The sequence below is a fragment of the Sapajus apella genome, unplaced genomic scaffold (assembly GCF_009761245.1).
Source record: "Sapajus apella isolate SASKATOON/1434 unplaced genomic scaffold, GSC_monkey_1.0 scaffold57, whole genome shotgun sequence".
Lineage (NCBI taxonomy): Eukaryota > Metazoa > Chordata > Mammalia > Primates > Cebidae > Sapajus > Sapajus apella.
Genome location: NW_022436997.1, coordinates 1111582 through 1130337, shown reverse-complemented (window position 1 = coordinate 1130337; position 18756 = coordinate 1111582). Strand labels below are relative to the sequence as shown.

At 39.4% G+C, this 18756-nt stretch overlaps 1 protein-coding gene across 2 annotated transcripts in view; it reads right to left on the bottom strand.

The window, feature by feature from the left end:
• Positions 1-18756, bottom strand: part of EPG5 (ectopic P-granules autophagy protein 5 homolog) — a 118294-nt gene that overhangs the window by 18266 nt on the left and 81272 nt on the right. The window contains exons 29-37 of one of the 2 annotated variants that reach the window (XM_032245250.1): positions 17283-17439; positions 14144-14338; positions 12242-12455; positions 9738-9886; positions 8758-8959; positions 8146-8218; positions 5952-6058; positions 2669-2844; positions 318-503 (exon numbers count right to left, since the gene is read on the bottom strand). In XM_032245250.1, the coding sequence (XP_032101141.1) occupies positions 318-503; positions 2669-2844; positions 5952-6058; positions 8146-8218; positions 8758-8959; positions 9738-9886; positions 12242-12455; positions 14144-14338; positions 17283-17439 (1459 nt within the window). The remainder of the gene's footprint in view (positions 1-317; positions 504-2668; positions 2845-5951; positions 6059-8145; positions 8219-8757; positions 8960-9737; positions 9887-12241; positions 12456-14143; positions 14339-17282; positions 17440-18756) is intronic. The other variant, XM_032245251.1, reaches the window with a different exon arrangement.

Here is an 18756-nt window from a genome sequence, read left to right as displayed (position 1 = left end):
TTCCTTTCTTTCAAAAGAACTCTCTGTTCTGGTGGGACATGCCAAAATGGACTTCAAGAAGCATACAAGAGATTGTATGAGATGTAAAATAAAGTTGATTAATACATTCTAACTCAGTGCAGTTCTTTGCATAATTTAGAATCAGATAATGAGCTATCCAAGAAAATCAGGCATCTGGTTAAAGGTACGTCTCATATGCCAAGCGTCTGTTCATACTGGTAGGGGCATTGGAAAAACAACTGAAAAACTACAACCTAGTAGAAAGCAAAGATCTAAGTAGCCTTGCCAGGTTTTTGCCATAAACTTCCCAAACTTACTGTTTGGTCTACCAGTTGAACTTCCTTTGCCAATAAAATCATCATGAAAAGGAGGCAGACAATCATCCTGCGGGTTTCTGGGTGGGGACTGGGATTCCAGGCATCAGAGAGCACACTAACCCAATTGACTTCACAGAGTACAGACCCCAAAAATAAGAAACAGCTCTTGGGGCTTCCTCGTTCCACCTAAAAGGAAAAGAATTAAAATCAATGTGCTGCTTTGTGTTGTCTATGTACCTGGAAAATGTATGTAAATCGTTTCATAATTATGTTTTTAAAAAACATTTTTCCCCAGATTATACCACTTATAATCCCACCTCCTAGAGATTTAGACTTGATATTTGTAATATCTTTCCTTCTGCAGTGTATGTATATATATTTTAGTTTGTCTGTTCAGATTTCATCATTTATTCCAATCATTGTTATCAAGAAAGAAATGACCTTTCCTAACCCCAACCTGGGTGGAGAATCACTGCCACAGTAAGTCACTGGAGCTGTGGGGTGTGTATCCAAATCCTGAGGTGTCCCAGGACAGGGCAAAGCTGAAGTTACTAGTCAGTAGTTCCCAGACTTAAGTGTATATCAGAACCAAGTGGAAGGCATATTGAAAGAGATTGCTGGGCCTACCCCTAGAGCTTTTAATTTTGCAGGTATGGTTGGAGAACAGGAATGTGTAAGTTCCCAGGTAATACTGATGCTGCTGTCCCAACAACCACACTACTTTAAGATGCACTACACTAGTATATGTTATTTATATTGCCTTTTTAATGTAACTTTCTATTATAACAATGTCTCCATATTATCAGTCTTCATTTTTCATAACTGTATAATGCATAAATTCCATTTAAAATATATTAGAGAATGAGGAACAGATGTACTATAAAGTACAGTATATAAGAAACCTCAAAGATCTTTTACAAGCTATTTCATACTTCTAATTTGTTTAAAATAAAACATGGCTACTCATGAATTTTTCCTTTCAAAATGAAGATTAAAAGTTCTTTTCTATTTATAAAAGCGTGATCAATGGAATTTGGTGATGATTCATTTCTTCCCATTACTGTTATTATATGATGAAAACTACTAATTCTCTTCCTTTTAGAAAATGATTCTTCATTGTCCTTTATAATCTGTTCTCTACCCTTACCCTCAACCTCACCAAAAAAATATGGTTTATTACGCCAACAAGACACAAAGAATTAAAGATCCCCAGCTTCTGAGGAGGTCAGGGTCATCTACCATTAGAATAAAACTAGAGATAGAGTCTACAGCATCCCTTAACAGGCTGTGCTACTATTTAATCTGTCTTATAGTTAAGGCCATCCTTTTACTTAGCTAAAACTCCACCTTATAGTTCTTTAAACCACCTTTCTCTAGTATGTTCATAACGGTGACAAATACTTACTTAATGCCTGTCTCATATACTAAATCTAGCTATAAAATCATTCTTAAGCCTTGGATTTCTCTAGAACAACTGCCCTCAGCTTTCCTTGTGTTTCAGCTACCGAGGAGTGGCTGACAAGAGCAGCACAGATGGAGTTCCATTAAGGGCACTAAAAAAGTTGAGTACATTCTGTTGTAATAAATAACTACAGATCTGCATCAAAGCACTTAGGTGTCTCAATAATCAATTTGACAGTAAGAGTAAACACAAAGTAACTCATGAGACTATGAACAAATGAACTGAAACCACCATAAAAACCTAAGACAGGAGTATTAATTTTTTAAAAAATAGAAAAACAGTAACAGCTCCAAATACCTGACTGGCATGTAAGTTACACCACACTGTTTTCTGGCTTTTGTAATCATTACTTCTACTGCAAAGACTCGCATGTACTGACTGGCACTTTTTTCAGGTCATTTCAGGTCTGTACACGATTATGATGCATCATCAGTTGTCACAATGCATTTTATCTCCTATAATCGAATTATTCACTTGCATAACTGCTAAAAGAAACTAACAGCTTCAGTACCAATTTACATTTTGCTTTACTAGAACATTTCACAATAAACAGTTGTTGACACAAACTGTAATGACACAAACCCATAAACAACAACCAAGATTAAGTGTGATGGAGGCTTTAAACTATGTACTCACTCAACATTACAGAGTCTAGGGGATGACTGACATAGATAAGATCTTTCTCTGGGTTTTAAAAATGGTCCTATAGATGTTTTAACACAATGAAATGACTTCTGTGGGACACTGTTTTCCACAAGCACCACTGAGGCAACACAGAATGTATTCATAGTCCACTCACACTGCAATTATGCCTAAAAACCACAGTAACCAGGCTGCTCCCTAGAAGCCAGATCTCTCTAGGCTGCGACCCAGGGATTGAAGGGCTTACTTTGAAGAAGGCCTCCATGAGCATCTGGTCAGGGTGCAGGTCCTTCCACGGCAGTTTCCGGTACGCACTATGGAAAGCGTACAGGATGAACTCTGGCATTTTGGGTGCTGTACATGCTTCACAATAGTGCATCAAGTGTAACCAAAGGGCTCCTTCATCACCTGGCAACAGCTTATCTAGAATTAAAAAAAAAAAAAAAAAATAGAGCTGAAGATCAAGATCTTTGGTTTACCTTTAAAAAAAAAAAAAAAAAAAGACAAAGTGCAAATTTGAACTAAAGGTCTAAAATCTAAGGTTCTCATTACTGACCCAATTTCAAAGATTTTTGTGTGGGGAGAGTGGTTAAGGGGACTACTGGTGGATTCGTAATAATGAATGGTATGGCATATGTGGAATCTAATAGAGTTGAACTCATCGAAGTAGGAAGTAGAATGATGGTTACCAGAGGCTGTGGGGTGTCAGGGCAAGAGGGCGGAAATGAGGAGTTGTTGATCAAAAGGGTACAAAGTTTCACAGAGCAGCAGAAGTAGGTTTCAGGATCTATTGTACAGCAGGGTGACTACCGTCCATAACAATGCATCACATATTTCAAAATAAGAAGAGAACAAACTTCAAATGTCTCACCATAAACAATGATAGGTAAGCAAGGTGATGGATATCTTAATTAGCTTGATTTAATCACATCAGTTCCAGCCAAGACACTCACTTTTCTCATCAATAGTAGGAGCTAGTGGATCAAATAATCTCACTAAAAAGGTACAATACTTCTTCATCCCACCTTGCAAAGCTCTCCTGTTTCCTTTCTTTGAACCCAGCTACTAAGTCTTGATGTTGTCTGTGTACCCTCCTGTCCCTCTTGCCACTTTCTTATTTTATTTATAGACACAGGCAAAGGAGCCTTGGGATGCTTTACTAAGAAATGAAATGAATAGCCTTTACGACTATAATTCAGTGCTCAAATCTTTTTCTCAGTAATCAATATATTCTGGATGGTAAAAAGCAGCTAGAAGTCTGCCTTTCAAAAAAAAAAGTGAGTACTACCAGGATTTAATGTGTTATTGAACCACTGTTTATCAAACACGCACTGAGAATATGGCATTACCCCAGTTTTGTAGGGGACAAAAAGCAGCAGAGTAACATTTCTGTTATTCTATTAAGAGTTTACACCTCTTCAGGAAACATCAGATATGCAAAAAAAATAAATCAGAAATACAAATAAGATGCAGCCAAACAAAATGAAATAAGCTATCCAGCCATGAAAAGGCATAAAGAGACCTCAATGCATATTACTAAGTGAAAGAAGTTAATCTGAAAATGTGATGTTCCAACCATAGGACATTCTAGAAAGGAAACACTATGGAGATAATAAAAGGATTAGGATGCGGGGAGGGAGAGACAAACAGATAGAGCCCAGAGAATTTTAGGGCAGTAAAACCGCTCTGTATGATACTAGAAAGATGGGCACATGTTATCTGTCATTTGTCAAAATCCACTGAATGTATCACCAAGAGTGAACTCTAATGTAAACCATGGGTTTTAGGTGATAACAATGCCTTAATGTAGGTTCATCAATTACAGCAAATCTATCACCCTGGTGTGGAATGTCCCGAGTGGGGAAGGCTTGATCATATGTGGAGGCAGAGGTTATATAGGAATTCTTGTATTTTCTACTTAATTTTGTTGTAAATCCAAAACTGCTCTAAAAAATAAAATCTGTTAAACAAAAAATAAAATCTATTATGGAAAAAAAAACAAAACTGGATGACATACGGCTAACTCTATGTATTAGTCCGTTTTCATACTGCTGATAAAGACATACCTGAGACTGGGTAATTTACAAAGAAAGAGAGATGTAACAGACACAGTTCTACATGGCTGGGGAAGCCTCACAATCATGGTAGAAGGCAAAAGGCACATCTTACATGGCAGCAAGCAAGAGAGAAAATGAGAGCCAAGCCTGGACAGGGGGAACCCCTTATCTAACCACCAGATCTTGTGAGACTCATTCACCACCATGATAACAGTATGAGGGAAACCACTCCCATGATTCAATCATCTCCCACCAGCTCCCTCCCACAACACATGGGAATCATAGGAGCTATAATTCAAGATGATGTTTAGGTGGGGACACAGCCAAACCATGTCACTCTATAACTAAATACCACACAAACACAGGGCAGCCACAGAGGCATGAGGTGCATTCAGTGGAAGAAAACACCACAGGCCAGAAGCAAAGAGGAAGCCAGAATGTTAAACAGCTGCTGAAACCAGCCAACCTGGGACTATTTGCCTGCTGAGTTTTAACAGCGCAAGAGGGCAGAACACAAGGTTTTCTGAGGAATGTATTCTTATTGAAAGGGCAGACTGGGGGAAAAGAGGAAACTTCTCTGCTTTATTCTAGACTGTGAGTCAGGGGAGATCAAAAAGTTTACTGTGAGAATTGAGGCCAGCCTGCAAGTGAGTCTGGGGTTTAACTTCATGTAACTTGTAGCGTGAAAAACCCCAAGCCAAGAAGTTAAATAGTTCCAATTGACAACAAATGTGGATCCTCTCTGGAGGCCTTACATGCCCTCAGCCTAGGTCTTACAGGATTTCCAACAGTCTCTCCAAATATGGGCTCACAATACAAGATTACAAAACACACAAGAAGACAAGCCTCCAAGAACAAGAGTCCAAAGGAAAATTAAATAGCAGCATAAGGCAATCCCCAACAGGAATTTCCAATAATGAAATTATTATATATACATCATAAAGTAAGCACGTTTATACATTTTGAGAAAATAAAAAATAGAATTTTAAATAAAAGAAAGAAAAGATACTACCAAAAAGATCAGAGTAGATTTGAAAAACAAACGAATAGATCTAGAAATGGAAAAAATAATCGCTGAAATGAAAAATTCACTTGATAATATTTTAAGCAGATAAGACACAGTTGGAGACAGAGACTGAAGAACTGGAAGAAAGATCTCTAGAAATTACCCAGAACACAGCAAAAAAGACAGAAAATACAAAAAAGAGGTTAAGAGTCAGGGAGGACAGGAAGAAACTCAATATGCAGGATAGGCGATATTGGAAGAGAGAAAGGCTGCGAATTTTCAATAACTGAGAGATTGCGAGCAACCTCACAAACACACCTAACACTAAATAATTGTATCAGTGACCTTTCTTCAGTCACAGATAACTGCCTATTAACTAAAAATTAAATAGCAAAAAGTAGAAGGAAAAGACTGATTGAATGACTGAGAGAAAAATGAAACTAAGTAGAGACAGCCTGACATCTTACCTTTAAAGCTTTCATGCAGCGAGTCAATACTGTCAGTGAACAGTTGCACAGTGCTTGAGGCCACCACAGTATCACTCTCTAGCCAGGGGTAATGGCGCTGTTGGCTGCTTTAAAAAAAAGAAACACACACTTAGGAATGCAACTGTGATTAAATTACTGTTAAGTCCCAGGGTCTAGGGCTGGCCTAAGTCCTGGAAACCTGTCCATTATGTAGGCCTAACACACATTTAGAACACTTCAAAGGCTGTAAATACCTGCAGGCAAATTGTAGCTTGTAACACCAACCATATAATTTTATTTCCTCTCCTCCCTATCCTTTATTCCAATGCAATTAGATTTCAAAAATGTGCAATCCAGATTATCCTTAAATTAGTATCTTTTTACATCGAATTTAGACCCTTGGACATCTTGGTTACATTTCAAATGCCTTAGAAAAGCACCCTAAGGCAGCTTTAACAGTTTTCCCTACTCAAAGCATTCCAAAAAAAATCAAATTCATGTAACAAGGAGATGGCCAAAAATTAACAGATAAAAAATGACCAATGAAATTCTTTTTTTGAGAGGGAGAGAGAGAGAGAGAGAGAGAGACTTTCTCTGTCACCCAGGCTGGAGTGCAGTGATGTGATCTCAGCTCACTGCAACCTTCACGTCGGGGTTCAAGCAACTCTTCTGCATCAACCTCCTGAGTAGCTGGGATTACAGGCGTCAACCGCTATAACCAGCTAATTTTTGTATTTTTAGTAGAAACAGGGTTTCACCATGTTGGCCAGGCTTGTCTTGAACTCCTGACCTCAAGTGATCAGCCTGCCTTGGCCTCCCAAAGTATTGGGATTACAGGCATGAGCCACCGTGCCTGGCCCAAAGAAATTCCTCATATGAAAATTTTAATTGGCCGGGCACGGTGGCTCATGCCTGTAATCCCAGCACTTTGGGAGGCAGAACTGAGCAAACTGCTTGAATTCAGGAGCTTGAGATCAGCCTGGCCAACATAGCAGAACACTGTCCCTACTAAAAATACAAAAATTAGCTGGGCATGGTGGCCAGCACCTGTAATCCCACCTACTCAGGAGGCTGATGGAGAAGAGTTGCTCGAACCCCAGAGGTGAAGGTAGGCGTGCTGGCGCACACCTGTAATCTCAGCTACTCAGGAGACTAGGAGAATCGCTTGAACCTGGGAGGCAGAGGTTGTAGTGAGCCAAGATCACATCATCGCACTCAAGCGTGGGCAACAGAGTAAGACTCTGTCTGAAAAAGAAAATTTTTTTTTTATTTTCTGACTCTGCTCTAGAAAACTCTATATACAAATAAGTTCCATTAATTCTTACTGGAAATAAACAAGCTAGCACTATGGTAAGCAGTCTATATATACAGAATCACTATGAAATCCTGAAGCTTCCAGTTATTCAGATAGCCCTCTAGCAAACGCAAAGATCCAGAACCTTTTACACTTTCCCTAAGTGGCTCCTAAAGCAGAATGGGTTAATGCGAAGAGTCTAGAGACCTCAGCTCTAGTCCCAGCTTCGGCACTAAGCAACCAGCTACGAAGACTTGAGTATGACATTCATGTCCTCTGAGTCTCAGAATCAAATTCATGTTTTTGAAAACACCTCCTATAATGTGATGTTTACCACTGTCATAATTTTTACAAAACCCTGACAAGTTCAACTAGCTTCTGCTTGTATACTTTTAGGGAATAAAAGACTCAGAAGGCAACTCACTGAATTTGGGCAGCTCTGTACTTCTAAGTATTTCAAATGCTTGTGAAATAATGCTTTAATTGCAGAATTCCATATTTAAAGGTAATTCCCACGCAATAATTTTATAGCCAGCTTAGTTCCAAAACACAGCTGATGTAGCAGAGAAAAATCAGTCTCATAAAATTCTAAGAGAACCCTCAGGAGAATAGCATCTGTTTTTCTGAAATTAAACATTAAAATTTATTCAGCTTCTTTATTGTGGAAAATGAGTGCCCAGTTTTGTTCCAAAATTAATATCAAGATAATATCTCTGATCACCCACACTAGTAGTTTCATAAATAGAATATGTCTTATGTTTTGAAAAGAAGCCTTTTCTAAATTTAAATATGGCCTTACACTAAAAATTCAATCTGTGAACTCAACACTTCTACCAAATTCCATTAGGATTGTAAGTCTACAAATGCCAAAGGAATTTCAATATCAGAAAAACTATTTACCTTTCATTGTCCTCTAAAACCAGGATCCATGGCTTAAAGAGCTGAATGATTACTGAATGTAGGGATTTCAGCACTAAAAATTTTCAGAGACAAAAAACCAAGCTCATCATTTGTCAATATCACTGATCACATTACATATAAAAATCTACCTCTTATTATCTCTAGACTCATAAACCTATGTTAATATGCCAACAACACGCTTAATGTAACTATGTTTACGTTTTCATTTGCTACATTGGAATTTCTCTGAATTGAAGAATTTGTATTACAACACAATATCATGGATAATTTTATAACATACTTTAAAAAAAGATAAATGTATAAATATTCAGAACCTTTCCTTAGTAAGACAAATGACAGAAAGGGATGGAAATTGAAACTATCTCTTTATACCCCACCCTGCAAAGGAGGGGCAGAGACAAGCTGTAGGAAGCACCCTACATTCACCATGCAATGAATATATCCATTCATATATCATGACACATATATGACTCATGCCTGTTGTATATATTTTCTCTCTTTGACACTCATCATAAATCTATTGGTGTGTCTATTTATCTTCTTTAATGAAAAGTCCAAACACCTAACTTCACATTGCACTAAAGGTATTACCTGTTTTCCTGCTCACAGTTGGGTCTTGGGCCAAACAGGCCATTTCCGAGTCAATCAGCCTTTTCACAAGATAGCCCAAGAATGTCTTCACATCGGCCATATAAGGACTCCATTTTGAGAATAAACCAAAGCTTTTAAAGTCCAACTTGGATAACCGAAGCTTATAAAAAAAGTCTGAAAGCCACTGTATCGTCTCCATTACCTAAAACAGACAACTAGTCAAACAATGTTTACTAAAGGTCTACTTTTAGCAAAGTATTATGACACACTGTGATGGGGGTTGTATATAGTAGGTCTTTGACTTTATAAAAGAGTTGCAAAGATGTAAAGCATATGAGAAATAAATCAATGGGTTTTTTCTGGTTTTTTTTTTGTTTTTTTTTTTTTTTTTAAGGTGGAGTCTGTCACGCAGGCTGGAGTGCAGTGGCATGATCTTGGCTTATTGCAACCTCAACCTCCTAGGTTCAAGGGATTCTCCTGCCTCAGTCTCCCGAGTGTGCACCACCATGCCCAGCTCACTTTTATATTCTTTAGTAGAGACAGGGTTTCACCATGTTGCCCAGGCTGGTGGTCTCAAACCCCTGGCCTCAAGTGATCTGCCCACCTCGGCCTCTCAAAGTTCTGGAATTATAGGTGTGAGCCACCGCATCCAGTCATCAATGGGTTTCAAACCTTTTCTAAAGCAGTGGAACCATTATTTCAAATAAATTCTCAAGCAATCCCCTATCAGACGGAACGGATAAAACAGAGAGCTCCATGGGACACTACATCATAGAAACCTGACTAGTGGTCTCAGGGTGGAGTCCAATGGACTAGGGTGGGTTGGACAAAGGGGACATGAGGGAAGCAAAGGACTTCACAAAGAAAAACACATCGCTCCTAAAGATAATGCACAAAAGTTTTCCAACTGTTTAAAAAATAAATAGCAAGAGAAATTAAAAAGAAACGTACAAATACGTCAGAGACCAAAAGCTACACACCTGCTTGTCTGACAGCAGAGCATCGGAAGAGCTGGGAAGCACGGTACCCTCGGCAGACGCGGCCCCCTGCTGGCAACTGGGGGCGCAGCAGCCCAGGGCTCGCAGAGTGGCTTTCCAACACTCGGGGCTCAGCAGCTGCTCCGCGGAGCCTGCCAGCAGGGACAGCAAGAGCAAGTCAGCGGCTTTCCCAAATGAAGCGTTTTAACTTGTATCAAAGAACACAAGTACCTTACAAAGGGCTAAAAATTAAGCAAAAATCCAAAACAAACTCACGGGGATACCTGGGGTGAGGAGGCCCAAGTCAAGAGAACCTATGAGAAGAACTGATCGCTTGCACATTTGGTTTTCGTCGTTCCTGGTGACCCTGCTGGGAGTAAGCGCTGCTGAAGCTGGTGGAGCTACACTCACAGGGGTGGGGGGACCCGGCCCTCCAACCCTGACTGGGGAATGGCGGCAGTGCCGCTCTCCTGGCTGGGAGACCACAGCTATCTATGAGTGTGACAGAAACAACAGTGAGAGGACAACAGACACTACCTGCGGAAGGCGACTCAGGGTTCTCCGGGAGGAATCTCCTACCGGCCCCCAAACTACCTGAAACCAAGACCCAGAGGCAGCATGGAAAAGCTGGGCAAGTCCAGCAGCCTGTCATCTGACCTAGTCTCAACTCCACTACTTAATAACCTCCCATCCCACAGGACAGGAATAATGTCTCCTAAAGTATTTTCCACCCAGTGCAAACATGAGAATCAAATAAAATCACAGAGGTTCACAGGAGCAGGTCTGAAAGGAACGATGGTGAGGCCAGTACAGTATGTCCAGTGTGAGGTACTTGGGGACAGTGACCAGTCTGTGTCCAATGGCCACCGGGGTCTGGATCTTAGAACAGCACCCCAAAATTAAGCTATCACTGTGGAAATCACACATGCCTAGAAGACGGCAGTGACATCAGGGAAAGTGATGGGCTCACCCAGAAGGAATGAATGCAGTGGAAGTGCAAAGGGTGTTCCCAGAGGGACATCAACATAGTAGCCAGGGAGGAGAAAGAAACAGGAGACAGCTGGTCATGACATCTGAGAGATGTCACGGTTTTGTTCTTAGGTCTGAATTTCTTTTCTTGGTAAGAATAAATTTCCTGCTAAATTCAAGTCAATGCTGGTCTAATATAAACGGTGTACAACCTCTTTAAAAGATTTCAGGGAAATATCCACAACACACACTGTATGAAACTTTAAAAGTTTAGGGTAAAAACTAGCTAGGCACATATTCACTGAAATTTGTGCAAATGTATTTCCCTACCACCATTCTCCACCCACCCCGCAAGTTGCCTCTGGAGAAAACAATTAAAGTTTGAAGTGCTTTGAAAATGAGAGACTGCACATTTCAGGGTCCTTTGGGTAACCCAATACACTGATCATTAACTTATCCCTTAAACAATTCCCATTATGGAACAAAAATTTGCTATAAAGCAAAATTTCATTTTCTATTACATCTATAAACCATATAAAGTTTGCATGAAAAAAGTAAATATTATCTCAGTTATCAAACTTTAATAAAATTACTGCCCAGTGAAACTCCAAAAATAAAAAAGCCTACCCTATTTATTTCTCCTCTAAACTCTAAAACTCCTATAGAAAATTGTAAGAAGGAGGGAAGAGAAATAGTAGGAATGTGGACATTTTAATGCTGCTCTTTTCCTCAGTAAATACAAAGTCTATAATTGTCTATGGATAAAATTAACTTGCAAAAAAACAAGAGTAAAAAAATTAGAAAGGAAACAATCTCAAAATATTTGGAACTATAGAGAAACAAATCATCACATTAAACATATCATAAGGCACAACCTCCCTCCCTTGCAAGATCTGTCGTCTGCAGAGTAAGCCGGTCCTTTCCCACTCCACTTCAAGGTAGCTGAAAAGTCAAGGCAAAGAAGTAGGTGCATGACTGTGGACTCCACCAAATTCTAGGAGCTGCCTTGCCCAATTAGAGCCCACTCTCCTATTTAGGACAACAATTGACCATATTTACAGTAATAACTCTTTGGGCATTGTTCATCAAGCCCTTTAGGTGACAGCTAGTGATTCTAAACTCCTATACTGGTATTACTTCCATTTTTCTTTTTTTTTTGGAGACAGAGTTTTGCTCTTGTTGCCCAGGCTGGAGTGCAATGGCGTGATCTCAGCTCATCCCAACTTCTGCCTCCTGGGTTCAAGCTATTCTCCTGCCACAGCCTCCTGGGTAGCTGGGATACAGATGCACACCACCACAGCCAGCTAATTTTGCATTTTTAGTAGAGACAGGGTTTCTCCATGTTGGTCAGGCTGGTCTTGAACTCCCGACCTTAGGTGGCCCACCTTGGCCTCCCAAAGTACTGGGATTATAGGCGCGAGCCACCATGCCCATCCCAGGATTACTTTCATATCTTTGAATGACATCCGTAAAATGAAAAATGTGATATTAAATATTCACTAAGATCTAGTTAGTTACAATTATATGAAGACACTTACTTTGCATCAGCAGCCTGAGAATGTCACTGTACTGGTCAGGAAACTGGTAGAGGAGAAGGTAAGTCCAGTGCTTACAGAAAAGATTAAATGGCATCAAAATATCCTCATCTGGTTCGAGGCCCCAGGCAGTAAGTGCCAGGTGAACAGACTCCAGAAGCCTGGTACGATCAGACAGAGGAGGTTTAGTGGCGCTTAACCATTGCTTAAGATCGAACTAAAAAGAAAAAGAAACAAGAAGCAGTTTTATTTACACTAGAAAAATAGTTTAGGAGAAGAGAGGTCTGTGTAAATTCAGTTTAAAGGCCAAAAAATTACCTAGCATTTTATAAAAATTAAAACTAAAATGTATAAACAAGTACATACATAAAAGAGTCAACTGGAGGAAGCTAATTACAAAATAAATAAATAAATAGAGAAGTACATAAAAGAATATAGGAAGTTCACTAATTGGTGCCATTATGCATCTATTTTTATGTTACTATCTAGAATCCCAGAGGCAGAGTTTTGTTAGCTCTGTGTGCTTTTCTTACAATTTAAAAATCTTATTGGCCATTCATTATTGGCTTGTCATTTTATACTGTTCCTCAAAGACTCATATTATTTCTGTCTTATAATAAGTTTCCTCTCCAAGACCTGGATCAGAACTTTGTAGCTCTCCTTCACTGGTCACAGTGCCACAAACAAGCAGCCACTTTATGGAACTGTCTCAATTTAACAGCCACATTTCTGGGGCTGCATCAGTTACCTGTTTCAGTTAATAAAATTCAGACTGTTGATATTCTCTTCCAAAATCCCAAACTATAAAACATGTTCTCCTCCATTACAGACTGAGATCAATCTCCAGGTCCTAAAATTGCCAAGGGTTTTTGTGTTTTGTTGTTGGTTGGCAGCAGGTCTCACTCCATCATCCAGGCTGGAGTACAGTGGTGCAATCCTATAGCTCACTGGGCTTAAGCAATTCTCCCACATCAGCCTCCCAAGTAGCTGGGAGTATCACTAGCCCGGCTATTTTTTTTTTTTTTTTAATTTTTTTGGAGATACAGGGTCTCTAGTTGGCCAGGCTGTTCTCAAACACCTACGCGCAAGCAATCTTCATGCCTTGTCCTCCCAAAGTGCTGGGATTACACACATGAGCCACCACGCCTGGCCAAAACTGCCAAGGTTTTGTTGATTCATAGATTTAAGAGAAATATAAGTGAAGGTAAAGTAGCTAAGACTCTGAAATTCTCAACTGATTAAGTAAACTCACTACCAGAGTTAATATTCTATTCAGAATGAGATAAATGAGGCAATTTGCTTAGATCCAGCTTATTCTAAATATGAGAAAGACTAACAAATTAAAACTTTTATCAAACACTGTTTAGGCATAAATTCAGGATAAATTTAAAAGAAGGATGTACTAAACTACTATTATGAATATTTTCAAAGCTGTATTAAGTTTTTAAAGAGGGGCAGGAATTAGGTCCTTTCTATACTAAGTGGAATAAGACTACCTAGATCAGCCGTGGCATTAGATTCTGATAGGGGCATGAACCCTACTGTGACCTTTGCATGTGAAGGATCTAGGGTGCACGCTCCATCTAATATCTGATGATCTGAGGTGGAACCATCCCAAAAACATCCCGCCTACTCCAGTCCATGGAAAAACTGTATTCCATAAAACTGGTCTCTGGTGCCAAAAAGGTTGAAGACCATTGCTATGCAACACAACCAATGCCCCACCCCCCCTAAGAAGCGTCTGTGGGGTCAGACTGCTTGAAGCTCATGCAAAATGTGAAAAAGGCCTCTCAGCCTCTGCTGTACCTGGAAACCAAACTTCAGAGGTCCTTTCATTTCTGTGGAGTAGGAAGAACAATCGTTGCTACATTTCAACAATACGATGAGGATGGAATCACATCTTACCTTGGTTAGCAGCATGAAAATCATATCACTATTGTCCTCACTTAGGAACTTCACCACTTTCTCATACAGCTGTATGAACTCCGCGGGCGCAGCATTGGGAGTGAAGAAAGGAGACAGCAGAGAGCACAGCCTGCTGTTCTTCAGAATGGTCGCAAGTACTTTTTTGCACTCTGATTTAGTGCCACTGATAAACACCTTGGAAAAATCAAAAGGAAAAATGTCACCAGATTCTTCCCTCTCAAACTTTATTTAAGCAAGCACATTTTTAAGGGGCACCAAATACAGTGAATAGAATTTTTTTTCTAAATGAAAGTCTGAAACAATCAAAAGAGCTAAAATCAACATAGAAAGCCTACTGCTTCCAATGTAGGTAATATTAGAAATTCTGAATAATCCATTAAAATCTGATTTGGACAAACCATATATAGAAAATCCTGAGTTGGACCAGGTATGGTGGCTCATGCCTGTCTGTAATCCCAGCACTTTGCAATGCCAAGGCAGGTGGATCACCTGAGGTCAGGAGGTGGAGACCAGCCTGACCAACATGGTGAAACCCCGTCTCTACTAAAAATATAAGAATTAGCCTGGCGTGGTGGCAGCCACCTGTAATCCCAGCTACTCGTGAAGCTGAGGGAGGAGAATCACTTGAACCCAGGAGGCAGAGGTTTCAGTGAGCTGACATCATGCCATTGCACTCTAGCCTGGGCGACAGAGTGAGATGTTGTCTCAATTTAAAAAAAAAAAAAAGAAAAGAAAAAAAAGAAAAGAAAATGCTGAGTTGAGGTAACTGGAATCCACAAACGTGCAATGTGCTCAGCACGATTACTAAAGTACCCAACGTGGTGCTGCATTACGTCAGGAAAATAAAACTTCTAGGTTACAGATTTTATTGAAAGGCATATTTAACACCTTTCGAAAACTACTTTCATAGTAATATATAATCAAAATAACGTCATCTTGTTTTAACTTGGTTCTAATATTAAAAAGTACCAGAATATAAGCAAAAATTGAAACAATTTCACTGGCAAAAAGGCTTTCATGTGGCTGACCAAAAACAGAAATAATAAAAGAACAAGACTGGTAAGTTTGAATATATTAAAATTTTAACTTCTATAAGGCAAAAAGTGTCATAAAGTTAAAGAAAAAAATTGGCAAACTAGAAAAATGCATTTATAACACATTCCAGATGCCAGGTTAATAGTGTGAGGAGCTCTTTCAAAGCAATCAGAAAACAAGAAACTTTCACAGAAAGTGTACCAAGGATGACAATCAGCAATTCGCAAACATATATAAATGGCCAATAAACACATGAAAAGGCATATAACAAGTACTTAAAGAAGTACAAACTAAAACAATAATGAAATACCAATCCCTTATCAGGTTAGCAAAACTTAAAAATAACGAGAATTCCTAATGTTGGTTATGCTATGAAGAATAACAAACCCAAACACTGCTATGATAGCATAAAGACGTGCAAACTTCCCAGGGAAGGCAGTGTGACAATATACATCAAGTATGACGTAAAACGTCAAATATACAATGTATATCAAATTCCTCTGACATAGCAATCATACCTCTAAGAAATTATCTTAAATAGCCCGAGAAGTTCACAAAGACATACAAGAATATTTACCTCAGCCTTACTGTGACAAAACAATCTATCTAAATATCCATCCATCAAGCACTAGCTCAACACACTGTACTAAATCTGTCTCACGGAACACTACACAGACATGCAATGTCATGACATAGGTCTGTATTTACTAACGTGAAATCATATCTAAGACACGTGTTTAAATGAAAAAGGAGGTTACAAAATAGCATGTGCCCATTTTTAAGTGCCTCTCTCTATATCTCTATATACGTAGAAATGAAATCTCATGTTTCCATATAAATACACACAAACAGACACACATACACAAGACAAACTATAATGAAATGTTAGCTATGTAAGCAGTATCTCCAGGTAGTTAGGGTTATAAGAAATTTTTCTTCTTCATATTTTCTACACTGTCTGCATTGCTTATAATAAGCACACATTAATTTTTTTTTTTTTTTTGAGACATAGTTTCGCTCTTGTTGCCCAGGCTGGAGTGCAATGGTGCAATCTTGGCTCACTGCAACCTCCACCTCCTGGGTTCAAGTGATTCGCCTGCCTCGGCCTCCTGAGTAGCTGGGATTACAGGCATGTGCCACCACACCTGGCTAATATTGTATTTTCAGTAGAGATAGAGTTTCTCCTTGTTGGTCAGGCTAGTGTCCAACACTCCCAACCTCAGGTAATACAACTGCCTCAGCCTCCCAAAGTGCTGGGATTACAGGCGTGAGACACCATGCCCAGCCAGCACACATTAATTGTATGATCAGGATAAAAAACCTCCTATATTAAAAAAAAAATCAATAATAATACCTGTTCAGCATCCCTTTCTTAAAGCATCCAATAAATAAGTATTCATTCAGTTGAATTTGGGTGAGAGTACATGGTTAATTAGTGTTTACATATTTTAAATAAGAGGTTTTCCTTTCTTTTATGACACATTTCATAAATTGTCATGATTAGCCAGCCTTGACTTTGTTAAATATCCATCTATGCAACTGTAAGCCAAATAAATACATAAACAAACAAATAAATGCTGACCAAGAGCAGCAACCGGGACACAGCAATGGGGACGCGGGCCGAGCACTGAGTGTTGTCAGAAGCCCTGGGATCCAGTCTGAGCTCCACACTCACCAGCTGAATTCTTGAAGCCAGTCACTTAATCTTCTAAAACCTAGTTTTCTCATTTCTAAGATGGGAATCTCAATCACACAGATTCCCCGTATGAAATAAACAAACTGGAAAGTATTTTTACAAGCAATAAAGAGCTTTATTGTTAAGAAAACCAAGCATACATGACAAATTCTGACGTCTCCACAGACTTTCAAACATGAATAATTTAATCTCCCTTATATGAGAAGCAAAATTCTATACCAAAAATTCTAATCATATCTTGAGAAGCCTACAACTCCAAGGGGCTTCTGACTTAGGTAAGACTCTGAACCTGTAATGTAAGTCTGAAGTCAATGCTGACTATCTCTAATGAAGACACCTGGAGGACTCATTTCATCTGATCAAGGCAAAAGGAACAAATAACCTTACCTGTCCCAAGATCTCAATGCATGAAGTAAAGAACTGCCTTGTTGGGGGATGACGCTGCGTCTCATCACTGACGTAATCCACAATGGTAAAGAAAAGGCTAATGCCAACTTTCTGAATCCCAGGTGTAGGCTGCAACTTGTAGGCATTCACTAAGGCCCTGTAGGAAAATGTGGGTAAGACTACCATTCACAATGAAAGATTCCATACTCACAAGACCTTCTTTGACACCCTATGTTTCTCAAGAAATATTCCTAAGAGTCCTCAGAGCTCCCATGAAAATGTCACTCTAGAAATATTTCATGGACTAAATATGTATCTTCAAACTTCACTGACAAGATTTTTTTTCTTTTTTTTTTTTTTTTGAGACAGAGTCTCAAAATGCAGTGGCATGATCTCAGCTCACTGCAACCTCTCCCTGCCAGGTTTAAGTGATTCTCCTGCCTCAGCCTCCTGAGTAGTTGGTATTACAGGTACATGCCACCACGCCCAGTTAATTTTTTATTATTTTATTTTACTTGTTTATTTACTTATTTTGACAGAGTCTCACTCTGTTGCCTGGGCTGGAGTGCAATGGCATGATCTCAGTTCACTGCAACCTCCACTTCCCAGGTTCAAGCACTTCTACCACCTCAGCCTCCCAAGGAGCTGGGATTACAGGCACCCGCCGTCATGCCTGGCTAATTTTTTTGTATTTTTATAAAGACAGTGTTTCAACATGTTGGCCAGCCTGGTCTTGAACTCCTGACCTCGGGTGATCTGCCTGCCTGGGCCTCCTAAAGTGCTGGGATTACAGGCATGAGCCACTGCACCTGGCCAATTTTGTTATTTTTCGTAGAGACGGGGTTTCACCATGTTGGCCAGGGTTTTGTCGAACTCCTGACCTCAAGTGATCTGCCGACCTCCCAAAGTGTTGGGATTACAGGCATGAGCCGCTGTGCCTGGCTGATTTTCAATATTTAGCAATGACTTCATATTCTCCTAAGGGAAAAAAAGAATCAGCTATAAGAACTAATTAACATTCTCATCCTTATTTAAAATGTTCACATTTTGCATGTAATTCATGTTATTTAACTTTTTGTATTCTTCATATAATTTTTTAAAACACAAACCCTGATTTCTCTACATTTTAAAATCCAAAACACTAACTACGGTTGAGATAAAGATTTCTGTATAGAATAAGATCCTAGAGTAAAGATATCCCTTCCATTTCTCATACCTTTTTGTGTCCCTTTCCCAGTAAAACATCAACCTCTTGTTTGCCTGGTCTCCTTCTCTTTCCCAGGCTCCCCAGCCCAACACACAAAAGGACTCAATGCTCCCCTCCATATACCATCCTGCTCTACTGAGGGGATCAGCTACTGGAACTAAATGTTGAGTCAGTCACCTTAAAGTAAAGGCAGAGAGTCAACCCCCACCTCCCAAGTCATGTCATGGTAGCTTTGGAAAGAAAAGAGGACAGTGAGAGTAAACCACA